General features: G+C 41.0%; 1 protein-coding gene across 7 annotated transcripts in view; it reads left to right on the plus strand.

The window, feature by feature from the left end:
* phactr4a (phosphatase and actin regulator 4a) overlaps positions 1–25,208 on the plus strand; it is a 36,717-nt gene extending 11,509 nt beyond the window's left edge. For 6 of the 7 annotated variants that reach the window (XM_088010073.1, XM_088010072.1, XM_088010071.1 and 3 more), the window contains 12 exons: positions 6,204–6,371; positions 6,450–6,530; positions 6,633–7,874; positions 8,376–9,056; positions 16,406–16,964; positions 17,727–17,953; positions 18,779–18,950; positions 19,140–19,195; positions 21,042–21,103; positions 21,187–21,324; positions 23,520–23,596; positions 24,526–25,208. In XM_088010073.1, the coding sequence (XP_087866199.1) occupies positions 6,204–6,371; positions 6,450–6,530; positions 6,633–7,874; positions 8,376–9,056; positions 16,406–16,964; positions 17,727–17,953; positions 18,779–18,950; positions 19,140–19,195; positions 21,042–21,103; positions 21,187–21,324; positions 23,520–23,596; positions 24,526–24,541 (3,479 nt within the window). In that variant the 3' untranslated portion in view covers positions 24,542–25,208. Of the gene's footprint in view, positions 1–416; positions 676–6,203; positions 6,372–6,449; positions 6,531–6,632; positions 7,875–8,375; positions 9,057–16,405; positions 16,965–17,726; positions 17,954–18,778; positions 18,951–19,139; positions 19,196–21,041; positions 21,104–21,186; positions 21,325–23,519; positions 23,597–24,525 lie in introns of those variants that run through there. The other variant, XM_088010070.1, reaches the window with a different exon arrangement.
* The last annotated feature ends 2,537 nt before the right edge of the window (positions 25,209–27,745 follow it).

Genomic DNA, 27,745 nt, shown 5'->3' on the forward strand with positions numbered 1-27,745 from the left:
ACATTGTGTCACTTCCTGTTCTCTGTCACTGCACTCCACCTCAGTCTGGCTCACCTTGTGCTTCTCCGATTACATCAGCCTGCAGGGTCCGACCCCATCCTTTATTGTCCCTCAGTGAGAGGGTGCTAACAGCAGAGAACATGTAGCATGGAAAAGTGGGGGAGGTCAATATGTTGCAAATCCCACAAGGCCTGGTGGTCAGACCAGTCGAACCTCAAAGCCTGCCTGCTTTGAACTTTGCCCCTGAGAAATCCACTTTTAGAAATGACTTCCATCTCTGTCGGTCTACCTTTCCTGTGTACCTTATTTATGAAGCCAGATCTCCATGAAGGGAGGGACTTAAATGCTGAGAGAGGGAGCGTGTTTGTGTTTTAAAGCAAGGAGACGAAGGAAGCAGGGAGGGAAGGAGAGAACAAGTAACTCAAGCTGAAGAAAGGGGGAGGTGCTGGACTCTACAGCCAAGAGACACTAACCGCCTCGAGTGAGCAGTCAAGACAGTAGTTACAGTAGTTTGGTGTGCTTTGGAGAAGAGTGAGTTGGAGTAAGATTCTCCTCTCCTCCCGCGGGGCCTCAGGGGAGGCAGTGCCTGGCCAGCCGGTGGGGACAGAGGCCCTAACATGGGACAAAATGCTAGCAGCGAGACCGTGGCCCAGCAACCGGCCACACGCCAAGCTGGTAAGTCTGAGAAAGTGATGGGACGTAAATGCAACAGACCAGGAAACAAGCGGTCAAGTATTTTCTTTTATTCATCTTTGCAGATCTCAGAGCCATCGAGAGGTTAAAGTCAAGCAGGTGTTTGTAATGCAGGGGGAGCGAGAGGGTGGCAGGTACAGGCAGGTGGAGAAGAATGCATGCAGATGGAATGTGGTGATTGTGAAATCCACAAACCACACAAACCTCTCTCTGTTTGCACACCACTCTTGGTCCTTTTAGAGCAGCAGTTAAGGACCTGCACTGTTCCACCATCCTCATACTTTTACCTCACCTGTTTTTATACATCTACACTTCTGCTCTAAATAAAGCGGATTCTATGATTTGTCGACTAGTAATATTCCACTTGTATATTTCCTGACTGTGTGGAAGTTGAAAAGGATTGTGAAACTTCACTGTTACTCTACAACATTGTCCTGGTTACATATTTGCTCACCAACTGCCGGTGTATTTTTGACTTTGGTTTGCTATTCTGCATATTTGGTTTCAGCATGTCATGTGATTGGCATGAGTCAGTCGGAGCCTGACCGTAGGCCAGCAGGGAGTTAGATAAGTGCCAGCTGGTCTTTGCAGTTTTGATGTTTTATCGCACGTTGCGTTTAAATGGCTGAGTGTTGACAGGAGAAGGGGCATGTTCTATTGTTAACAGAGATAGTTTATGCAAGCAGATTATTAGAACTAACTCATCTGAGCTCAGATGAGTTGCAAAGATGCCATGTAGGGAACCATGGCAGCTTTCCTACATTCTTTGTTTTTGACACTGTGGAGTCGGTCTTTGGAGGAAAAACGGTATTTGTAGCTGTATGTGTTTTTTCGACATTAGCAGAACATAGGTATAGGTTTGAGCACACTTGCAATAGAAACGCAGCTTGTGTCATGATTATGGACAAACTTTGGACACCACTGTTCTACAGTCCTGGGTTCTCTCTTATGTTCTTTTTCTCTTCAGTTCAGCCCTCAAGTTTTCTAAAGGATTGAGATCTAGGGACTGGAGTGACCATGTTTTTCTATAGACTTATGTTTTCAATCATTATCCCATTAACATAATCGGGGACCACCCATTTTTAGTTTTCTGTTATGCTCTTTTGTTGTGGTGTGTGGAAGAGAAACAAGTATAATAGGACCTCCACCAATAGTAAGCATGGCAGCTTTCCTACATCCTTTGTTGCACTAGTGATGCTTGTTTCTGACAGTAGTGTTGTCTTGTCTAATTAAAGTGCATAGATCTAGCTAAAATCCCAAGAGAGTTAATCAAACTCCACACTTTTAAATTTGGGATAGTAGGGCAGACAAACGGCCATGATTCTTGTTGTTAATATTGTCTAGTGGATGTTATGGTAACCTGATTTGGCCCAGGTAGTGAAAACTGCCCAGTGGATTGTTGGGGGTCAGTTACTGAACTTGGACTTAATATAAGCTGGGAAACTGCAAAGGAAGGTCAGCCGTATTGCTGCTAATCCCAAACAGCCAGGACACAAACTGTTTGTACCATTGCCATCTGGGAAACAGTACAGGTGCATAAAGACTACAAACTAAGGAAAAGCTTTTTCCCAAGAGCTGTGAAACATCTGTCCACCTTCCATCCTCTCTGCCTCCCTGCAGACACACTCACACCCATTTGCTAAACCCTAAAGACCAATTGAGACTTTATCAGCAGATATTATATGTTTTATTATTTTACTTATTTATCACTGAGGGTACCAGCACAATTTTATGTTCTAAAAACATAATGAGAAATAATAATTTTTATGGCTTGATCAATTGGCAAAAGTTGTAGTTGATCTGATTTCTGAGTCCACATGATCACAGTTTACAAATGGTCTACTATTGACAAAACAGTCACTGTTTCTTGATCTACCCGAGATCTGTATGTGTATGCTTCTTGTTGAAGTTTAGGGCCAAATATTGACTCAATCCTCAGTTTGTACAGTGTAGGCCAAGACTTCTCAAGCTGCCATAACAGGGTGCAACAGATTCACTTAAATGTTTTAGTCCATCATGGATCTGCAGTCCTTCACTAGCCTTAGTTTCAGGACATCAAAAAAGTCACAATAAAGTAAAAAATGATTATTATGGATGTTGAGGTTTTTTTTATATTTATTCGATATAGAAGTGGATGAAATGAAATGAAACTAATGAAAACTGAAATGATCTGTTTTCCCAAAGTGAATAAAAGAGGTAGAGTACAAATCCTGACACCAGATGTAGAATGTTAACTCTCACTCAAATTTGTAGTAGGAATTACCACTGACAGATGCTCTAAACTCATTTGTATTTTTGATAGGATTTTGGGCAAATAAAATAAATGAATAAAATCTGCATACTTGTAATACACTGGACAAAATCCTGATTAAGAAATTGTGTTTGTTACTTTAAAAGTACAGATTTGATTGTAGCTGCTCAATAGTTCAAGGTCATTTTGTTGTGGGATTTTACCCAACCGTGCAGTAACAAGCCCAGTAGGGATTTCCACTTTGGAGCTGTGACTCAGTACTCACTGCCTTGTTCTGTGTTACACAGAGCTATTAAGCAGTGGTTTCACACCCACATGCTTGATTACGGTTCTAATTAAGCCTAAGACCGTCTTTAGAATTTTTTTTGGTAATATTTACCGTAACATTCATGTCCCTTCTTGCTTTAGCCTGCGTTTAATCTGGTTCTGTTCGTTGAATTATTTTTCTTAAGCTTATTTTAAAGAAATAATAATGGCAATTGAAAACTTGGTAATAAGGGTAAGTTAGCAGCTTAAGTCTTGGCTAAATGTGAAATCTTGTTTTCTTGTTGCTACACAAACCTATGCTACATTGTTTTCTTTTAGACGACCGTTGGAGAGATTTCTTTTTTCTCCACACTAGTTTTATTCAAGGCCTCTTCTCTAACCATGGACTCCAGATTGAATTCTTGAACTACCATAGCTGTACTCACTCGGACAGTTGTGTTATAAAAATGTTATACAATACATTGTATAACATTCTGAGAAGTATTGTAGATACAATACTTCTCAGATTTTACCTTGCCATAATCACAACAGAAATAAATGTTTGTCTATTACATTCCAGTAAGGGGAAGGAGCTGTAAACATTTGTGACTGGCCATGACAAAACCAGGAACAAATCTCCCCAGGTTGTTTTGAGTTTTTGTACAGATTCTGAAAGTGTTGATTCTAAACTTTCTAATAATCTTAAACACATAAAAATGAAAAAAATGAAGATATTTCAAGAAGTTCCTTTACCTGATTAACTACCCGGGTGTTTTGACAAAAGCTCATCATTTACTGGGGGGCAGACGAGCGAGCGAACGAATGGATGTAAGATGGGGGGTAGAGGGGAGGAAATAGACCAGGGTACAGACCAGCATAAGTGGGGGGGAGATGACCGGTTGACCGGTAGACCAGGGGACGAAAGTAAGAATGGGGGAGGGAACAATACGGGATATTTACGGCACCTTCGTTCGTCACACTCAGAAACTCATCTACCAGCTACGTACCGCCACAATGTGCTCCACCACCCGTTTGTTCAGACCGGGATGATATGAAATTTATTGTGTGGTTTCTCCGTAAAGCTACACTTACACAACAAGCGTCAACTTGTAACATAACCTCTATATTTGTTTGTTTTTTTTTTCCTGGATAAATTCATTGAAGAGTAAATGTATCATCTGATTTGTATAACAGTTGCTGTTATTTCATTGTAAAATTATTCCGAATTTCCACTTTTAAAACTGATTTTTGGGCAGGTCATGCTGATTTTTAGGTGTGGCTGAGATTAGTGTATAAAAAGGGGCGTGTGCGTCGGCGCGCGGCGGCACAATCGGAGAGGAAGACGCTCACCGTCAGATCTGTGCAGCGGGAGACTTGGATTGACTGAAAGCTTAGAACAAGTGATAGAATCAAAGGAAAGAGATAAAACAGCAATCAAAGTTCGCCTCAGCGCTGCGGATCGTGCGCTTTAGGAGCTGGATTGGAGCTAGTGCCCAGGAAACGTCGCCGGGCGCAAGAGGACGCCAATTTACAGGAGGACGCCGACGGTGCGACAGAAATACATTCCTGGTGAGATCTGGACATGACTTTTCTTTTTGGGGATTTTGGTGGTACCACTCTTTTTTTCTCATTTTTTGGGGAGGGGTGTTCGACGCTTTGGATTTTTCGTTTGGATTGGGACTTTGGATTAACAGGAAAAAATTCTCCCAGGATATGGAACTCTTTTGTGGACAATATTCACATTAAAAAGGATCGGAAATATTTGGACATTTAACCATTTGGGTTTCTTTACTGACATGAACTGAGTGAATTAAATCTCACCTAAACTTATTTTTGAGGGATTTTGGGTTACTGATTTATTTATCCGGATAACTATTATTATTTTCTCAGTTTGTGGGTTTTGTAATAAATCATTGTTGCCAAAACTCAACAAAATTTCATATTGAGTGATAGGCTATTTATTCTCAATTTAACTGGTGTAACATATTTATCTGATGCCTGTTACGTATCCCCCTTGAGTGTATTTGTGAGTTCAGCTTTAAATAGAAGCTGAATTTTACAAACTACTCAGCCGCCCGCCGTGTTCAGTCTATCCGCTCACTTGTATAAATACTCCTGCAGTGCTCTTCCAGCCGTTCGCTTTCAACCAGCAGCTCCCAGGGGAGAAAGGCTGCCGTATTCCAGGCATTGCGCCATTCATTTTAAGGATGATTATTGGTCCCCCCAAAAATCAATCAATATAATTCCCACGGGCCGAACTTGAAAATTGGACGTTATGCCGCTAACACTTAGCTTTCGTCAACAACTCAGAGGCGGAATTCAGAGCTCCACCCAACGCAAATAATGTTCCGACTGGAACACGGTGCACTAAATAATAAAACATAAATTAACGAACCTTTGAGGCAGGTAAATTTTCCTCGAGGAATTTTAATAATCGAGGTACTCGAATCATTCGAGGAATTGTTTCAGTCCTAATAAATACAATACAATATGTTGGACAATGTTTTCCGTTTCTTGTGTACATTAGAGTTTAGACTGAGCTTGGAAAACGCAGCCATGCCCATCCTGAAATGGAGGGCATAAAATCCTATAACTTTGAATTGTAGGTCCAAGCCCAAAGAAAGGCAGACATAAACAATTTTTTATTTTATGTGTTGCAGCTTCAGTGTGCAGTTAGTCACTGTACTGACTGAATACATTATGTAGTGCTATACAGGGTTTCCCCCAGAAAACTTGCTAAGCCCGGTGGTCGGGGTGCCAGAGTAGTCCATTGGGATTTTGTATTAAAAAAATTAAGAAACTGAATTCTAATACAAACTTTCTTATTTTAAAATCCCAGAAACTGCTGTTTAAAGCATACTTCAACTAGTATATTTTGCACAAACAAAGGTAAATCACTATTTTTACCGAAATTGCTTGGTCTTTTCACAGTTTTGCTGTGGCACGTCTCTTTTATTTTGTCTGCCACTACAATAAAAAAACCATACTTTTTTTTTTGTTTTTGTCTTGGTAGATGACAAGGTCGACTTGCAACAGAGCACACCAGGGCCTGAAGAAGGAAACTCTGGAGGAGGAGCACCCCCAGCAAAGCGCAAAACCAAATTTTCCATGGGAAAGTTCCTCAAGCCCTTTAGATTTAAGAAGAAGAAGCCAAGTGAGAAGTTCTCTGAAACATCTAAAGGTATGCTTGCTACAGTAGTTACTTGTGTCTTGTGTGTGGTAAATTAAACAATTTATTTGTATGGTATTTCTTCTTCAGAATTGGAAAGAAAGATTTCTGTCAGAAAATCTCGCAATGAGCTGATTGCTAGAGGAGTTTTAAAAGAGATCCCTGAAAATGGTAGGTCTACATGCAAGTGCTTTAGTTTCCAAAGTGATTCCAAGTTAATTGCAAAAAAATGTTATTTGCTCATATACTTTTTCCCCCTCTGCATGTGGCTAGGGCGCAACAATGAAATTGACCTCAAAGATCCACCAGTTAAAAATGGGCACCCTGTACCAATAGATGCCGATAGGGTGACAGAAACGGGAAATCGACAGGCTGACATCAAGGCAAATCCCATTAGGCATCCTCAAGGAGAAAACCGTCGCAACAGAGCACCATTGGAGACATTCAGAGCACATGCAGAGGCGCCCAACCGGGCGCCTCTGGATGTGGACAAATATGCAAAGTTGCCCGTGGATGTAGACAGACAAAGCCGCATTCCCTTGGACTATGAAAGAAAAGGGTCTGACTCTACACAAGATGATAAATACCGTAAAGACAAGAAGAGGGATGGCCAAGATGGCCAAGACATTCAGGAGAGGAGGGATCGAGACAACAGGGAGAGGAGGGATCAAGACGACAAGGAGAGGAGGGATCGGGACGACAAGGAGAGGAAGGATCGGGACGACAAGGAGAGGAGGGAGAGGGACGACAAGGAGAGGAGGGAGAGGGACGACAAGGAGAGGAGGGAGAGGGACGACAAGGAGAGGAGGGAGAGGGATCTGGACACCAGGGAGAGGAGGGATCTGGACACCAGGGAGAGGAGGGATCAAGACGACAGGGAGAGGAGGGATCAAGACGACAAGGAGAGGAGGGATCGTGATCGGGACGAGAGGCAGAGGAGGGATCGAGACGAGAAGGACCGGAGAGATTGTGATCGGGACGAGAGGGACAAGAGGGATCGTGATTTCGACGAGAAGGAGAGGAGGGACCGTGATCGGGACGAGAGGGGGAGGAGGGACCGTGATCGGGACGAGAGAAGGGATCGTGATCGGGACGAGAGGGAGAGGAAAGATCGGAATAGGGAGGACAGGGAAAAGAGAGATCGTGATGAAAGAGAATGGAGGGATAGGGAGCAGTATGAAAAGGAAAAGAGAGAACTTGATGACAGAGAAAGAAAAGACAACAAAGAGCGATGGCTTGAGCGTGAAAGGAAGGAGTATAGAGACGACAGAAAAGATGATAAAGTAAGAGAAGATAGGGACAGGAAATATGCTCAGGTAGAGAGAGGTGATACCAGGGACAAACGGGAAGACTGGATTAAGGAACAGGGAGATGAACGTGAGAAAATGGACAGAATATTGCCTGATGTCCGTCCAGTCCCTGACATGGACTTGCGACCTCCAATGCAGCAAATCTTCGCAGATAATGACGCTCTACCCAGACACAAACCAACAGTTGAGTTCCGTGACCGCTTAGGTAAGGAAATTGTCATAAGATTCAGAAAATTATCCTGTTCCAAACTCTTCCATTTCTCTCTTTTTAAGTTGCTAAAGGTTGCACAGTAGGGTTAATTATTAAGGCTCTTGAAACATTTTCAAGTCTTGATTTAGCTTTCAAGAAGCCAAGTGCAGATGTTTATTCTCCTCCACTTCACAACTATGTAGTTGTAATGTGACAAAGTGTACAAAAGTAGCTCAAGAGGTCTGAGTACTTTTTACAATGCACTGTTGAATCAAAATAAATCAAGAAGATCCTGCTTTGATCTGTCGCCATGGGTGTACTTTAGGTTACCTCTCCTCTAATGAATATCCTACAAGCCAGTCCCCTCATTTCAGCTTTTGCCTCAGTCTTGATTTTGTGTCGACGCTTTTTGTGCTTCCTGTTTACATAGTTTCCCAAAGCTCAGTGTTTTAAGCCTTGTCAATCTTTCCTTTAATGACTGTTTGTGTATGTTTGTGTCTGTCCACGCCTCTGCAGAATCTGTCGGTGTCCGATTGATCCCTGACCAATACCTGGAGCAAGATACCCAACAGCATCTACCCCTACCCAAGCGAGCTTTGGTTCCCCCTAAATTTCCCACTGGTCATCTTTCCAAGTCTCCCAGTGTGACCCTGTCCTTCTCCTCCTCTTCCTCATCTTCTACCTCCTCCAGCTCTTCTGTTGAAGCTGCAATTGCCAAACCCCTGAGGACATACTCTCTCATACTAGATGACCCACCTCAGCAGACTCTGTCAGCAGACTCTGTCGCACCTCCCCCTGTTCCACCCCACACAAAGCAGCTTCCTGTCCCTCCCCATGTCCAGCAGCCCCCTGTCCCTTCTCATGTCCAGCAGCCCCCTGTCCCTTCCCATGTCCAGCAGCCCCCTGTCCCTTCCCATGTCCAGCAACCTCCTGTCCCTTCCCATGTCCAGCAACCTCCTGTCCCTCCACATGTCCAACAACCTCCTGTCCCTCCCCATGTCCAACAACCTCCTGTCCCTCCCCATGTCCAGCAACCTCCTGTCCCTCCCCATGTCCAACAACCTCCTGTCCCTCCACATCTCCAGCAACCTCCTGTCTCTCCTCATGCTCAGCAGTCACCTGTTGTTTCACACCTCAAGCAACCTCCTATGCCTCCACCTAAACCCACCAACCGCAACAGCACTGCTGCAGCGCTTGGTGAGTTTCTTTTCTGTCCTCTCTATAATGAGTTGCTTTGGTCTCTGTATTTGTGTCCTCTTTTGAAGTTGGTCAAAATGTCCAAATGTGATTATACCTTTATCATAAGCCATGGACTACCTGGCTTCTCTCTAACCTCATTGCAACTTGTGTGCAAAGTTAAGAAATTATGACTTTGTAGGTGAAAGGACATCTGTCAAAATTGTAACAGAACATTTTCTGTACTACCAAACTGACCACATGGAAATATAATCTTGGTAAGGGAAGTCTGACTGGATACTGAACTAAATATCTGTTTTCTTGATTTAGCCACCTGTTGAAATCTTGTATAGTGATGTTTTCTTGAATTCATCAGAGATCTGTACTCTGAGGAACCCCATGCTATCCAATCTGTCTACTGCACTGTTTTTGATTCTCTGGACTTTGTGCTCTGACATCTAGAAACTGAAAGTACCAATGTGATAAAGCAAAACCCCATCATGCTTGTTGTCATTCTCAGCATTCCCAAAGTTGTCCAAAATCCTTTTGAGGGTTTTAGAACAGTTACAAAGCATGAGAGTCTTCATCTCTTTCCTACTTTTAAAACAGACACACCATAATGCACTGTTAACAATATTAAAGATGACAGAGGATAAGAGTCTCAAATGCATTTACAGTTGGGACCAGAAGTTTAAATACACCAAATAAAAAGACCTGGTTCTTAGTCTGATTTAACTTCAAATAGTGAGAAAGAAATGTTGTATGTAAACTTCTAGTTTCAACTGTCTTTACAAAACTTGTATTTGTATTTGTACAAAATGTTACTGAAGATTAGTTTTGGTATGACTGATGAAACTGTAGGTGGTGGAGGAAATATTCCTTGAAAGTAAACAAACAGTTTTTGACAGCAGAATACACCTAAATCGACTATTTTCAGTGTAATGTAAATATTCAGCATCCTGTGGTGGAATGTGCTCATGAGTAAATCCTGTTGCTCTTTAACCTGCTCAGTAAAACAGACCTAATGTTTGTGGGAGAAACAGCATAATTCTTTTAGTAATTACTCAGCCATCCTTTGGTTGCAGTCAGCATAAACTGTGGTTTCTGCTATCTGCAGTCTGAGATAAATACTCAGGGGGAACCGTGGAGTGTTCTCCCTCACAGAGCTGCATTGGCTCCACCACATTCTTCAGAAGTTTCCTGTTTATTTCTTGAGTTCTTTCAGCATGGCATTTCAGGAATTCTTTAAAATGAGTAAATACACTGCTCAAAAAAATAAAGGGAACACTCAAATAACACATCCTAATCTGAATGAATGAAATATTCTCATTGAATACTTTGTTCTGTACAAAGTTGAATGTGCTGACAACAAAATCATCAATGGAAATCAAATTTATTAACCAATGGAGGCCTGGATTTGGAGCCACACACACAATTAAAGTGAAATGTTCCCTTTATTTTTTTGAGCAGTATATGTAAAAATAGATTTGGATGTAGAAACAAGTATACATGAAAAGGTTATATAAAATAATCAATTATAGAAAACCCGATAACAACATTAGTTTTAATTGATTTCTTTCACCTTTATTTGTCTTTTTGGAATGCCACTCTACTGCAAATCAGCTGTTTTAGGAAATTCCCACCTAAACAGGAAAGTCAACTTTACAGAGCGTCTTACACAAGCTTAAGCTAGATTTTAATTTTGATCATCAACTCTTCTCCTGCTTGAGAGGTTGTTCAGACTTAGGTAGAGGTGAGTAGGTAAGATATAGCACAATAGAGTAAGTGCCCCAATACAGGTCAGAGATATAACTTCAGACTGATTGGTTCAGAGAAAGGCAAAAAATAATAATAATTCAATAAAATAAGTAGAAAATAGAAAAAAAAAAATTATTGAGTAACTTGGAGAAAGTTAGACAGAGGGACAAATTTAAATGATAAGAATATTCTGATGAACCAAAATTATTCACATTAGGGCTCTTGTAAACAGTTGCTTTAGTTATCAAATATTCTATCAATTATTCTGACGATTAATCGAGTAATTGAATAAAAAAAACTTATAAAATATTGGTAAATACAGCAGTATAACTATCATATCAAAATCAGCCTAATTTTTCATATTTGAGCATCTCTAGCAATTACTTTTCTGTAGTTTAGAAAATCAACCTGTAACGACAATAGCTCACCTATTATATTCAATTTAATAATAAAGAGCCAGGCTAACAAAGACATTTGTAAACAAAATGTCTTTTGTTTACATAAGGGTGCATAAAATGGTGAAAGAAAAATCTGACAGCCATTTGTCTAACTACATCTCGCTGTCCGGGAGCTGCCAGAACATGGAAGAGTTATGAAGGCCAAAGCCATCATAACTTTGGCCTTCATAAAGGCTCCCTCTGAGCATTCTGCATAGAGGGAGCGCATTCTGCGGAATTTCCTCCTGCTGCCCATCATTCGGAGAGTTTTGTCGACTTCTGATTGATTTTCTTTTGAGAAATGTTCCCTGACTCCAAAACTTTGGGTGAAGAGGTGCTTGTAATTCTAGTTTGTACTGTGACAGCAGAGGGCAGATTCATCCTCCAGATCAACATCAGATATTTGATTGTGCACAAGCAGGTGATCAAGTCAGGTCCATGAATGTTTGATATTCAGGGTGGGCCGTAAGTTTCCATACATAGAAAAAATAAACATTTTAGATTGGACAAACGTTTTTATTTTTGTGGGACACTGCTGCACGTCTTGAACCACTTCATGGTTGATCTGCAACATTTCCAGTTTTCTGAAACTTGCAAATAAGATTTGCCACAGTGTCGTGTCTGTTCTTGTTCCATGTTTTCTGTTAATGTTTCGTGCAACCATGCGACTGCTTCCCGATCCAGCCACCCAATTCTTTGCTCTTTTGTCAAACGCATCTTCTTAGGTATCTGAAATATAAAAGAAATATACATTTTACATTCTCCTATGTATGGAAACTTAAGGCCCACCCTGTAGAACCCAATGAAAATTAAATGCAATTGAATAGGTCACTATCATTTTAAAAATGGATTATGATGGCATTTTTTGACGCAGAGACAACAAAAACGTCTTTTGTAACATCTACACCTGCTGTTGCTGCTCTCATCCATCTGTCTGAGGCTACGTGCTCCAGTTTGTTTTACACCAATAGAGTTGTTCTGGAGGGCAGATGGAAACTGACTTATTTTATTTTTAATATTGTTTGCCCCAGCTTGCCCCAGCTGCTCGCTCTTGCAGCCCAGCCCATTGTTATTAGTTTGAAACTCACGAAGCCTCTGTTGCAGTGACACATTCCTCTGCCATTTGCTAGCAGCAGTTGCAATTTCACACGGTTACAAATAGCAAGTAAGCTGTGGTGGTTGAGACTGTAGCATTACTTTCTCTCTGAGTGATTTAATAAAAGACAACTGGATGTGTTTTGTTGCGTCATGAAGGTGTTCCACCTCATCCAAAGGCCCTGTTCAGATCTGAACTGGGTTGGAAGGATCAGGGGAGGATCTGTAATAAATCAGTGAGAGATAAAGCATAGTGGGTTGAGGCCCACAGGGTGACAATAACAGCCTGTTGGAGTGTTACTGTCAGCTCGCCGTCTGCTCAACTTTAACTGTCTTGAATTAATGTATCTAAAATTAAGGCCTTAAAATGTCTTTAAAAAATTTAAATTACATTTTTTTTCCCTTTTCAAAACATAACTTTATTATGAACAAATATTACAAAGAAATGCCTTCAACATAAGTAATATCAGATTAGAATAAATTAAACCAAATAATACACAGGAATGATAGTATACAAATAATACAAAATAAAAGTCATTGAGATTGTCTTATTCAAAGGTCTTAGACTTTACAAAACAAATAACATAAAAGGAAAGTTGGCCTTCAATACTTTAATCTCAGGTCTTATATTTCCCTTCATATGACCATAATCTTGTATATTCTTTGTAGATTTTTTTTGCAAGACTTTTCCATCAGGCAAAAGTTTGAGTCACCTGCAGACATCTTTGTTGCGATGTGGGACTTGCGGTTAAAGTTATCACTAACTAGCTGCTAATTCACCCTTACTAGCTAGCTAGCTATGTTTTTTTTTTTCTTTTCTTTCCCCCATCTATAGTGGGTTAATTGCAAATTTATTGCCGGTCGGCTGGATGGTGTTCATCTTCACCACTGGCTCAATTCTGTTACCAACCCATATGATATTAGTCTTCTGAGCCAGAAGGCTAATAACATTTTACTGACTCTACCGACTTCAGTAGAGATAAAAATTGTATAGAAGTATAAAGCACAAATCTGCCAAGCTTTCCTCTCCTGACATGACCAAAGTTCCCAAAAACACAGACAGTACTGCTACTGCTAGCATAGGCTTAAATCCTGGAAAATCTTGGAAAAGTCTAGAATTGCCCCCCCCCCCCCCATTCCCAAGAAAATAATGACAGAAACCCTAGTATTTAAACCAGTGGTCCCCCAAACTACGGCCCGCGGGCCGAATTCGGCCCGCCTCCACATTTGGTCCAACCCCCTGAACAATACCAGAGAGCATTCAGATTTTTTTTTCATATACCGTATTTTCCGGACTATAAGCCGCTTATATGTGGATTTTTCTTCAACCACCAGGGGGCTCTTTAGCAGAAAGTGAATCATTGGAAGTCAAAATTGGAAATAAAAGAAGAAAGCGCCCATTAAAACGGAATTAGGTTTTAATAGGGAATTGAAATTTGAGAATGTTGTTGATCAGTTAAATCACATTGAGGAGGAAAAGTTATGTGGCCCTCACAGGAAAAAGTTTGGGGACCCCTGACTTAAACAATAGCAATATAATAAAGGTAATACAAACAAAGAACGAAGTAAATCTGCCGTTCATCTAAGAAAAAAATCCACCCATCCATCCATTTCTAACACCCTTGTCCCTTGTGGGGTCGGGAAAGTTGCTGGTGCCTATCTCCAGCTAACCTTCCGGGCGAGAGGGTGGGGTACACCCTGGGCAGGTCGCCAGTCTGTCGCAGTCTATAAGAAAAAATAAGAATTAATTTTTAGGTCCCCCTCACTACTGTTAGAACAGTGGTTCAGGAGGAGCAACAGCAGCGGTGCTTAAATGGCACAGGCTGCTTTAGAGCCGTTGAAGTGAGGAGCTAGATGTTATCTGCGGCTCTGCACCACTAACCGAAAACCCTCCAGTAAGCACAGACTTTAAGCAAAAGACATGTAACATGTTTTATTTACTTTCACTGCTCAATGGAAAGAAACACATTGACAATAAAAATCAGTCCACAGTTCGTTATTTCATTACTTTGACTGAATCATGATAAACTGCCACCTTATGCCTTGGAAATCAAAACTAGCAAAACTGCTACATTGCTTTCATAGACTTGGCTCCTTTTTCTGTCGAAGGTAGCCAACATTTCAATTATATTTAGCTCTCTAACTCTTACTTTAATAAGAAGAGTTTGAAATGGGAGGGAGCGGCTGAGCGTTACCACTAGCTGACAGCTCTGTATGGGAGCCGAGAGCAGGGGATTGCAGCTGATAGTAAAAAAAAATAATAATAATTATGCCTTTATTTCTTACTATCTTCAACGTAGAGCCTTTAAAACCACAAAATAACATCTGAATATTTTTCTAGGAAACTCTGGTGCTGACCTTTAAGTTTAAGTTATGATACTTCCCAGATATTCAACTTCTACATATTTATAGGTTCTCAACCATCCAGGACATGATCCCCCCCTCCCCACCCCAAATAAAATAAAAAAAAGTTTAAAGCAACTTAAGTTATAATTTAAATAACACATGACTTGTATTGAGAACCACTGCAATAAATCAATATTTGTGAGGAATTTTATTAAGTGGAGTTACTTATTAAAACTTGTTTTTAGTCAGAGCCTTAAATTTTTGTAAAGGTGTAGCGGAGATTAGATGAACCAAGCTCATATTTATGCAACATTTGAATCTTAGTTTGACTTCTATGGGTCTCAGCAGGTTGTTTACTGAGAAAAACACTTTTGTTATTCATTGCTACTTACTAGTCATTTTTGGTCCTGCAGCTTGAATACACACACAAAAAAAATTAAACCACATTTTACTGTAACTTTGCCGACCCCCCCACCCCAAAATTGCTCTTAAAAAAATGTCCCTGTTTATGGTCCCTCCCAATAATGAGATGGGATTTACGCCCTTGACTGCTAGGACTGATCTAAGATCAGCATTTGGTGTGACACAAACTCTGAAGTCGAATGTTTTGTGGATTAAACATGATGGTCAAACAGGAGTCTGGCCTAGTGAAGAATTTTATGTCAGCAAAGCCATTGGTATGGAGGGAAATACAGCTGAAAGGAAAATGAGCAGAGCATGGAACCAAACAAGGATAGAGACACAGAAGACCCCATGGTGACAAATGAGAAAAATACTAAGAGGAAATCTAATTGTCTTTTAAGTAAAATTTGAATGCAACAAGATCTACAGTTAATTTCACAAGTCACCATCATACAAGTTACCTACAAAAGAAGTAATAAATAGTTATAATTAAAATTTTGCTACAAAATATTGGGATAAAACTGTATGTTCATATCATCCAGGCTTACTTACAAATATATATCAAATAAAATATATTATATTCTATTGTACATTCCTGTTACAATGCAGATCTTAAATTCTTAAAAGTCTTAAAAATTCTTAAGTTTGAGTTTCAGCAGGTTTCACTTGGTGATAGCATGAGATAAATGTGGTGCTCTGACACACAGGGTGTTTCCCATCCTCTGCTGCTGGTTTTCATGTTTATCTCCCAGCATGGAATGTAAGCCAGCCCCATCCCTGACGTCTCCACTCATTTCTGCCAGCTTCCTCCCTGAACAGGGTGCCTCGTGTCAGGCAGCCGTGCCCCTGGAGGGGCTCGGGACTCGAGCAGAGCCGGGCCGGCCTCTACCTCTCTCTGCCCGTGTACCTGCGCCACAGGGCCGACCGGACCCGCTCAGGTACCGGGGCCGGACGCCCGAGGGGCTCACCGGAGCCCGTTGACCCCATCCCGTCATCTGAGTGTTAACTCCATACATCCACCCGCTGATAATTCAGCTTTCCCTCCCCCCCATGGTTGAACTAATGTTTTCTACATAAAGAATGGCCTTGCATGGAAAACGCTAGAATGAAGTGAATGTCCTACTTAATTGAGCTGTAACCATGACGAGCTGTGAACTGTGTAGCTCTTGAACGATCATCACCTACTCACTCAGCTGTTAGTTCAGTAGTTTTGTTGCTTGTCGTCGAACTAACCTCACCAGTCGCTTCTGCATCTTCACATCCTGAACGGTTTCCTTCACTTCTTCACACTTTAATAAGTTTTTGTTTTTCTTTGTTTCTTTTCCTCCACAGCTGAGTTGTCTCAGGCCAGCGGCAGCGTGATCACCGTCATTGCTCCTGCTAAACGCTCCCCACCAACCCCACCCCTAAGGACGACCGCCATCAAGCACTACTCTGTAGACCCCACCCTCCCCACTCAGGTTCCAGAGCCGCCCTCTGTTAACACCGCGGCACCTCCTGCCTCTCCTAAAGGTGGAAGCAGTGAGGACAGGACGCACGTTACTGTCCCCCAGAGGACGGCGGAGACCCCGCTCCCACTGCCCGCCCACATACCCCCATCTCCTCCCAGGGTGAAGGTGCTCCCTCCACCTCCCACCTCGCCTGCTGGGGCCGTTCCAGTTACCCAGACGGACCTCCCCAGCCCCACCTCGGAGCCGCCCGGCCAGCCTCTGGCCGTCCCGCTGCACATCCTCATCAAGAGAGCTCTGAACAGCCCTGGTGCACCCCAGCCCAACCCTGAGAGATTCCAGAAGGCCCACTCAATGCTCTTTGAGCTTCCCCCAGAGGACCCTGAAGAGGTGCTGCAGAACTCGCGTCACTCTCTCCCCATCTTCATCGAACCACTCAGGCTGTAAGTAACCGTCAATCTCACTAGTATCCAGATGAAGATCTGGGTTTGAAACGGTTCTGGGTTTTTTATTTGAATGAATTTTTAAACGGTAATGAAATTTATTGCAGAAACTGGACGTTTTTCTGAGAGTCAAATTAAAATAGTCATTTTCCATTTCATTATTAATATTTTTTTATTTCACTCTCTCAATAATAAATATGAATAATTCAGGGTTTCCCCCAGAAAACCAGCTAAGCCCGGTGGTAGGGGCATTAGTGGGTTGCTGAATGTCATCCAGCAACCCACTGTGTTTATGAGTTAAAAATGTTTAAAGTTCACAGGAAATTTGAAAATATCATTAGGTAATTATGTGTTATTGGAGGACATTTTAGCAATGTCTAAACACCAGGAAAAGCCAAACATAAAAAAATACACATAACGTAGAAATAATGTTTTTGAACTTCAGTTGTTTCATTCTAATTAAAGTGTCCAAACATTGTTTGGTCTTGTATTAATGACTTGTCACTTTATTTGTTAAAGTTGGTTGTTAGCATGTAAATCAGTAAAGACAGGCAGTGGTTATGGAGTTCTGGTGAATAGAAAGGCTTATATGGTTAAAAGAAAAATCTGCAGAATGTGACAGTTTTTTTTTTATACGATTGATTAGTTGTCAGAATAATCGATTACTAAATGACCATAAGTTTCAATTCTAGTATGTGAAATCCGTCAGAGTAGAAAGGGAATGGAAATGACCTTCATCATGTGATGCGGTTGTCTTTCCAGGCCAGAAGATGATGACTTTGACATGGAGGAAGAGCTGCGGAAGATGAAAGCTCAGCGGACCCCCCAGCAGCCAGAGCTGGAACCCCGCAGCAGGAGGGGCCTGATTGGAGACCCCAGGGTCACAGTTATACCCGAACAGGGCGGCCACGAGGACGAGGATGACTCCGACTCCGATGGGCCCATCCACTACAGAGACGAGGAGGAGGACGACGAAGAAGGCCCTGCAAGTAAGCTGCACTGTTGCATTTAAAGGGGCAGCATCATGTTAAATCATCTTCATTGAGCTTTCCATCATGTTATAATGTTATTTCCTCATCAAAAACATACCTGGAGTGTTGCATTGATTCTTTCAAGAATATTTTTTTTAAATCCTTTAATCTCCATGGCAACCATTCAGCTGTGCAAAACGCCTGGGTGAACCTAGCCCCGCCTTTGAGACGCAGCTCCTCCTCAGACCTGTAGTTTCCAAGCTTCTGAGCTTCCTCCTCACAGAGCAGCCCTCTGAGGGCCCCACTCAGCTCCTTCAGACTAGCCAGCAGCAATTAGCAAACACTTGGTGGAACTTTCCCAGCAAGTGTTAGTCTTCTGTTGCAGAAATACATGAACCCATGTTGTGACTGAATGTTTTTAAGGCTATTCTTACCGAGTTTCAGACGGAATTATCTGTCTGGAAATGTTTTGACTGAGGAATCTTTTAATTGATGTATTTATGAAGATTCTAGTTTTTCTGTTATCTCTGTGTGCTTCCTCCAGTCTTGGTCAGGATTATCTTCCAAAAGAGATTTTAAATCTCAATGAAGTGAAATAAAGGTTAAGTAAAAAAAAAAAAAAAGAAGCATTTCTAAAGAGACAGAGACCCAATTTTAAGTAAAATTTAATTCAAGTTCATATTTGTAACAACTGAAGGTAATGTAGTTACTTGCTTGTGCTATAAAATGACACTATGTGCCTGGAAATCACATAATGCAGTAAGCCCCTATATATAGTCCTGTAACAGCCACGCCTGGTCTCCACCCCTGCCTGTACTAATACGGGGGTCTGGTGTCTGACAGGTGGGCTGGCGAGCCGTGTGAAGAGAAAAGACACACTGGCTCTGAAGCTGGAGAGGCAGGAGAAGCATGAGCGAGAACAGAGGGAAGGCCAGGAGAACCAGGAGGGGATGACCTGGAACAACAGGGAGCAGTGGATGGCTGTGAGGAACAGGATCGGCACCACGCTCACACGGTAAAACACACACACACATACCTGCCTCTGCCACAAGACAGTGAAGTTCTTTTCCCTGATTCCATTTGCTATTCTACTCCCCTCTCCCCACCTCAGAGATGCACTGCACTAATGTTGCATTCTTCACTGACTTGACAGATAAACTCACTTACTGTATAACTGACGGATAAATATGTTGCTTATCTTCAGGCGGCTGAGTCAGAGACCTACAGTGGAAGAGCTGGAGCAGAGAAACATTCTTCAAGGTGAGACTCACTTTGTCTGTCTTTCACATTACAGTTACATATGTCATCTACAGAAAAAGATCAGTTCCTCAATGACTTCTTAAGTTTCATAGTTTCATTTTTTCCTCCCAGTTTACCCTTCATTACCATTCTTTTGGTAATATTAAATATGAAAATATCAGATTTCTTTCAATCAGTGAATTTATTAGTTATTTATTTATTACTTCTATCTCAGTGTTTCTCAACCCGGGTCCTCACCGCCCCCCTGCTCTGCATGTTTTAGATGTACTTCTGTTCCAGAACAGCCAATTCAAATGATTGCATGACCATCAATCTGGGTGATTAACAGAAGCCTGTTACAATTCAGGTGTGTGGCTGAAGGGAAATACCTAAAACATGCAGGACGGGGGGACCTGAGGACCAGGGTTGAGAAACACTGGCCTGAGTATAGTGACTGATGACACTCTTTGATATGAAGGCTGTTACTAAGTGAAGGCGAGTCAAAATGAGCTGTTCTTTACCAGAGGGTCAGGATGTAACCCGGGGGTCCACGAATATTTAAGAAGTCTGAAATTCATGTTTCTGAAATTAAAACCTTAAGATGTCTTGAATGTGACTTGTTGAAACCTGCAGATCACTAAAGTATCTGTACATACATAAATCAGTTTCTAATGTCACAAGTCGCTGTTTTCACTGTTTTTGTCAAAAAATAAATACAATTTCATTCAGCTGACAAAGAAGGTTCCGATTTACTGTCAATAATTTGATGGTTTGATTTTTGCAAATAAAATGTTTAAAACAAGAAAGCCACTTGAAACGTCAGTGTTGTTTTTAGAAGTTTGTCATAACACTGCGTTGACTTTTAATACTACAGAAATGCTTAAATCAATTTGAGTTGTAGTGAAGGATAGACAATGAAGTGTACAAGTTATCCTTGAACGCCTGGAGCCCCGTCAACACACCAGTGTGAGGTTGTGTGGACCTCTTCTTACTCATGACTCCAGATTCACAGATTTTTCTGAGGAAAGTCAATCCCAATTTATTCAGACTTTTTCTTGGAGTATAGCTAAAATATTTGAAAGAAATTGCAGCTTGAGAATCTGAAATGCCTCAGAGTAATGCTGCTTGTCACGATACTGGCTGCTGTTTGCAAAGCAGCCAATCCAGGAGCACCATCTCCTTTTCTTACTGCTGATTGGCTGTTCACATTGAGTTGTATTTGATGTTTGAACTACTACAAAAGTAAATTACGAGTGTCTTTTGTTAAAATATATTCCGATATTAAGATTTAATATAGGTGAAATAACTTAGAGCAATCCTACTTGACACTATTGTGTTTTTTTGTAGCATTACTACGCTAAAATCCAGCATCATTCCACTGATTAAGAGTTGCTTCTCTTGCCTGGAGTTGATGCTGGGCGGGAAACGAGGTGTTTAAAGTTGGACAGACTTGAGCTGTGTGACGTCAGGTAGCATCAGGTAGAGCTCCAGTCAGGACAGGCACAGACAGGCTGTGGAGAAACACAGCTGAAAGGAAAGTGCTGTTCTTCCCACAGGGAGGTTGGTGCTGAAATAACACGCATCTCTGATCATGTTTAGGAGAACGATTAAAGCTGTTGGAAAATGCTTGTGTAAAATCAAACTACTTCAGATACAGTTTGTTTAGTCATCAGAGTCCTGCTCCGAGTCAGAGTAAGCTCAGCCTCGGTGTCCGTTTAGCTGGGATCAGAACAACATGGCTCCTTGTGCAGAGCTTGGCAGTGCTTAAAGAGCTCCATTATGGCAGCGGTGGACTGCAGCTCAGGTGAAGCCTCCCTGACTGGCTGCTCTGTTTTCCCCTCTCATGAAACGTCTTCCCTTCCCACAGCCAAGAACGAAACGGATCGACGGCTGGAGCGATCCGAGATCAAACGGAGGCTCACCAGAAAGGTGGGGGACATTCAGCGATCGTATGTTTGGCTAGTATTCTCCTGAACTTGAGCCCTAAAACCTCCTTGTTCTTCTGCTTTCAGCTGTCTCAGAGGCCCACGGTGGCTGAGCTGCAGGCCAGGAAGATCCTGCGTTTCCACGAGTACGTGGAGTCCACCCACGCCGAGGACTACGACCGGAGAGCCGACAAGCCGTGGACCAAACTCACTCCTGCTGACAAGGTGAGACTCTGTCTGTCCACAGCAAGTGCCTGAGAGAAGCCTCATGTGACGGTCAGGTGTTCAGGAAGTAGCCACCTGATAGTCCAGTAGACTCTGTTCCATTGGGACCAAAACTACATTTATTCCATTTCCAGCTGCTGTGGTTCTCTCTCTCACTTCTCTGAGTTATTCCAAACCCTTTGAGCAACCTGTTTCCCCTCCTTGCCTGTGGGGGTGCTGCACCAAGAATCCTCGAAGGAAATGAAACAAGAACCTCTGAAGAAGTAACTAAGCAAAACTGCCTTCTTCACAAATGGAAACAAAAATGGAGTAGTGTCAGATTGTACTTGTTGGAGGATTTCTCTTTTGATAGAAGACCATGACCCATTTCTCCTGATGGTGCTAGAGTAGTGGGTTTGTTTTGATAGTATTTACCCAGAATGCCATGCGCTGTCGTTTGCTCCCTGCTTTTGGGACAGTTTCTGGTCCACATATCAGACTGTCCATGCATCCTTAAAAATATTTAAAACTTCATGTATCTAAAATGAAGGGCTTGTAGAAAATCCAAGTTGGCTTTAAATATAGTAATCATAGGTCTTAAACTTTGTCATAGCAGGATTATTGTTTGTTTGTTTGTTTTCCAGAGGGTTTTTCTGTCAGACAAAAGTTTGAGCCGCAGACATCTGCGTTCAGTGTAGGGCTGTTGTAAACGAATATTTTAGTAATCGAGTAATCTATCGATTATTCTTACGATTAATCGAGTAATCGGATAAAAAAAATATAAAATGAAATATTGGTAAATCTGGCATAATACCCGTGTTACTATCAGATATCAATATCAGTCCAATTTTTCATATTTGAGCATCCCTAACAGTTGCTTTTTTGTAGTTTAGAAAACTAACCTGTAACAATAATAGCTCACTTTCTAAGTTAACCAGAAGAAAAGTTATAGAAAAATCTGAAATTATATTGAATTTAATAACAAAGAGGCAGGCTCACAAATATGCTTATAAAAAATGTCTACAATCCAGCTTTTAGTTTATGTATTCATCTTCAGTGAGTTTAATAGATTAATTAAACTCACCTTGCCACCTAACCTGTCACGCTTTGGGTTTGAAAATACGGGAAATGCCGCCTGGAGTGGGAGGAGAGGGCAAATGAACAAACGTAAGATGGGGTGGAGGGGAGGAAATAGACCAGCGGACTGACGAACCATTAGACCGGGGGACGAACACGGGGGGAAGCAATACGGGATATTTACGACACCTTCACTGGTCACACTCAGAAACTCATCTACCAGCCATGTACGATGCGCTCCGCCACCCGTTTCTTCAGACCGGGATATGAAATTTATTGTGCGGTTCGTCGGTAAAGCTACATTTACACGGTAAGCATCAGCTACTCAGCCGCCCGCCCTGTTCAGTCTATCCGCTCACCTCAGCGCTCTTCCCGCCGTTCGCTTTCAACCAGCAGCCCCGGAGGAGAAATGCTGCCGTACTCCAGGCATTCCCCCAGTCATTTTAAGGATGCTTATTGGTTCCCCAAAAACGATAAAAAGTCGGGCATTATCATCAATCAATAAAATCCCCACGGGCCAATCTTGAAGATTGGACTTTATGCCGCTGAGACTTAGCTTTTGTCAACAACTCAGAGGCGGAAGTGAGAGCTCCGCGCAATGCAAATGAAGTCCCGGCCGGAACACGGTGCGCTAACTAATAAAACATAAATTAACGAAGCTTCGAGGCAGGTAAATTTTCCTCGAGGAATTTTAGTAATCGAGGTACTCGAATCATTCGAGGAATCGTTTCAGCCCTAGTTCAGTGACTCGAGGTGGTTGAGGCTACTGCTATCTGCTAAAAACCCTTGCTACCTAGCTTTTTTGTGTCCATCATGGATAAGTGCAAACTTATCCCCAGTTAGCTGGATAATTTTTGTTTTCACTACTGGCTCACCTCTGTTGACAACTCAAATGAGGCTTTTTGCATTCTGTACAAAAAACAACTTTGAAGTTTGGCACTACAGGGGTTTGTGTGATGCTTGATTGCAGGATCATCCTTCTATCCCTTATATATTAAGTTTTTTGTCTTAAAGTTTATTCAATGTTACATTATAAATGTCTTAAAAAGTCTTAAATTTGACTTGCTGAAACCTGCATTGTGAAAACCAAGTGTTCAGAATCATGTCCAGAAGGTTCTGATCCTGTGTGTTCCTGCCAGGCCGCCATCCGCAAGGAGCTCAACGAGTTCAAGAGCACAGAGATGGAGGTCCATGAAGACAGCAGGATCTACACCCGGTGAGGCCGCCGCACACACCCACGTTCACTGGAGTATCAGTACTGTTGGCCTGGCTAAAGTATTCATACCCACGTGAACTTTTTCACCTTTTTACACAGCCTAGTGTTTTATTAGGATTCGATGTGACAGAACAGCACAGTTAGTCATTGCAAAGTGGAGGGAACACAATACATGGTTTTAGCATCTACAGGCCAAGAGATTTAACTTAAAATGCTCTAAATCAGGGGTGTCCGAAGGGACTGACTTTGTGCAGCGACTCAAACTTCCCTTCAGGATAAGTGGTTGATGCCAGTGGAGACTTTATTTAGTTACAGATGGATTATAATTTTACAATAGAAATATTGACTACAGGAAAAGTACCTGATAAGCAGGCTTTATGTATCACATCAATCGAGCTTTGCTGCATCCAGATCTGATTTTAATGGACTGATCAAATTTGGCTACATACAAGAGTGGCCTAAATCTTGTTTTTATTGCTTAAAATTGATAAAAATGTTTTATGAATTTCAGTTGAGACCTTTAATAATTCACAAAATAAATCCCTTTTTTAAATGAGGCATAGCTGCAAAACACTTAACATTCTGGGTCTACAATAATTTACACATCCCTTTCTAACAAAATAAATACTGTTTTATACACTTAATCAAAGTGATGTATCTTGGTTTATTATTGTATAGGTAAAATGAAAAGTTAGTATTTTGTTTCTTTATTTCTCCCCCTCATCTTTTAGGGTCCACAAATCATTTTCTCTCGACATATTTTGGCCCATGTGACAAAAGAATTGTACACCTCAGATCTAAATCATGAGTCATTTTTCTTCCATGTCACAGTGATGATCTGCCTTCTGTCACATAAGATTCACTGAATCAGTGGAAATTTTGGAGGAAGCCTCATGTTTACAGCTGTTTCCATGTGTGTTGTCCTGCAGATACCACCGGCCCTAGCTGCTCACATCACCATGCAAAGCACTTAGGAAGAAGCAAGCAGCAGCTTGTTCCATTTCCTGAAGATGGCGCCAACGTGCCTGAAGAGTCTCAGGATGTTGTTGGACTGTGGCAGAGTCTGCAGGAGACGATGGGTCCGCTGGGCCCGGTGGGTGTTGGAACGGCTCAGTGACTGAACCATGAGCCGGTTCTGCCTTAACGCTCCTGAACACTGGTAACAGGCTGAGGCCAAACATGAGACTGGTTCAGAACCAGCCTCTGATTGACTGTTTTTGTTAATCACAATCCCATATCACTAGATGATTTTTGATAAAAGCACCTTATGCTTCCTAACGGGGTTAAATAAAAACTTAGCCTTTAATTCTGTTTATATTTGAGATTTTTGAAAGCAGGAAAATGTACATATTTTTCTCTTCCTGCCTGTTTTATGGTACTTTATATATGCTGCTCCCGAGCTGGATGCAGCTGTATGGAACAATAATGTAGATTAAATAAACTTTGTATTGTAAACTACTGACTGGAAATGCTGACATGTTTTAATTGTTTAGTGTTTCTCTGATGTCATTTCTGAGCATTAAAGGTACAGAAACTGTAAGCTGTGTCGTCTGTAAACACTGAATAACTGATCGATCTGATTAGAAAATAAAGAAAAGCAATGATTTATGAACGCTTCTTGTTTCTGTTTCTATTTCTTTCGATTCTCTGGTGTATTTTTGGAATATGCAGTTACCTGAGCTTGGCCACATGAGGGCAGTGTTGTATGAAGGACTATCACCAACCAAACTGTTGAAGTAAGAGGTCTTTTATAGTATTCAGTTTCAGAAAGTTCCTGATCTGTAAACATGCAGAAAAAGAAAAATAGGACATTAGAAAGGTATTTATATTTCTATACTTTATTCTATGTAGAGACAGGAGACAGAACAGCTGGATTTTATATGGATTTTATCAGTTATGTGGAAAATCAATATTTTCTTGAGTTGGTGCTTCGACTGTTATTCCATTAAGGGAGTCGACAACAAAACACGAAGGAAAAATATTTTTTAAAAATGTAAGCCTTTATAAAAGCTTTCCACAGTGCCAATAGAAATGCTACAAAAATCCAACCACATAGGTAGAAATAAATTGCAAAACAGCAGCCTGGGGGGCAAAATAGGACACTGTCGGGCTGTTTTGGAAAACAGTCTTTTTGGAAACGATTGATTTTCTCTTTTTTTTTTTTTTTACCTTATCAAAGTATTTATTATTCAGAGTCAACATGAAATACTCTGAGATGTAAATACAAGTCTGAAAACTTTCAACTTTGTGTTGAACTACCACATAAAATAAGTCGGAGGGAGATTGTGATTTTAAAGTGTCTAAAAGGAAAAAGTTCAAGGGGCCTGACTACTTTTGCATGGCACAGTGCACTTGTAGCTTAGCAGATAAAAAACATTCATGGCAAAAATAGACAAATATACATATATATAATGTATGTATGTATATGTGTGTCTTTACATCCTTCTTATGTATGTACAGTGATGGCATAGTTACTTTGAAAAACTAACTTTAATTGGATTACTGATTACTCCTTTAAAAAGTAACAGATTACTGACTACTTGATTTGGAAAGTAACTATGTTCAAAAGTGGGTAGTGTGGTTACATTACTTGAGTAAGTGGGGTAAAGTAGTTTCAATGCACTGTACCTTTTTTCTTTCAAATTATTATTATTGCTACATAGATTGACATTGCATTTAAGTAAATATACTTCAGATTGGAAGCATTGTTTCCAATCTGATGTTTATGCAAATTTGAGCATAATTAACATTTTATACATGTCAGTGATGTCACTGTTTACATCCTTGTTATTTATTTTGTTTTAATAAACATTATTTTATTTGAAAGGTTACATAAAAGTTTGTTTATTTTATATTAAAGTAAAACTAATTAAAATAAAATACTAATGTCCACCTGCTAAACTCCTGGATGAGCAGGGCAGGTTTAAAGTTTGATTATTGTCAAAGTGGGCAATGTGTGTGGACAGTCACACATATAGCTGCCCAAAGACTTGCTGCATAATTGTGGAATGCTTTGGCACTAGTGGAGAACATGTATCCCTTTCATGCATTATGATCCTTTACATCATTACTTTTTTCCAAAGTGTTTTTGATTTTCTTAAGTCAAATGAAAAAGTTGGGGAAAATGTTTTTGTAAAATAAATTTTTTTGTAGGATTTTTCCAAATGACCAGTCAGGTGGACAACATGCGCTTAGTTTTTCTTTTTACTAATGAACTCCTGTATATTATAATGTGAACATATTTTGACATTAGTTGACATAATGCATAAATATAGAGCATCTCATCTTAACAAAACAGTCACTATTATCTCATCTGTTTTCTTCCCTCTCATTCAACTGCTTGATCTAATTTTGGCTTCTCTCAGCAGTATAATATTAATGTGGACATTTCTAATTTTACAAAACTAGCATCACTGAACATGACATTTCCATCATTCTGTTGTTTTCTGCAGGACGACAGCACAGTCTTTTCAGTTTCAGACTTATAAAGATGCAAGTCTATCTTGCATTAAAATGTGGCTGCAAACAACACATTGGATGCAGATTAGTTTGGTGTGCAGGTTGGATCGTTGCATGTTGATGTTTTGTTTCAGTGAGGTTTCAATGTTCTCCAGGCCTCAACCTCAAAGGGTGCCTCAGACCAGTGGTGTCCAAAGTCGATCGCCTTTGGACACCAGGCATCCTGCATGTTTTAGTTCTCTCCCTGGTTTAACACACCTGGATCACACAGCTCATTAGAAGCCCTAAGAAAAACATGGACTTGCTAAGGAGTTCTTTACTACCATCAGGCAGAGAACTAGAACATGCAGGACGGTGGCCCTTGAGGACCAGCTTTGAACACCACTGCCTTAGACACCAGTCTACATTTTAATGGTGATGGGATGGTCCTAGCATTCTTGAGCGTGTCTGGATGGAACTGTCATTTATTAGTACATTCTGTACAGGTACCAGGCATTGGCAATATTCGTGTTAAACAAGTGAAAAAAACCCACTTACGTCAAAATGAAGTCCTGGCTCTGATAATCAATACGTTCTTGACTTTGGGTATCTGAGGTATGAAATGACCTTATTCTACTACAATACTTAAAGAAAGTCTAATTAGACGATATTAAGCAGACTATTCAGGTATGCTAGAAGTAAATTAAATCT

The sequence above is a fragment of the Poecilia mexicana genome, unplaced genomic scaffold, assembly GCF_051168715.1.
Source record: "Poecilia mexicana isolate PSO_F unplaced genomic scaffold, ASM5116871v1 scaffold_11, whole genome shotgun sequence".
NCBI classification, from domain to species: domain Eukaryota; kingdom Metazoa; phylum Chordata; class Actinopteri; order Cyprinodontiformes; family Poeciliidae; genus Poecilia; species Poecilia mexicana.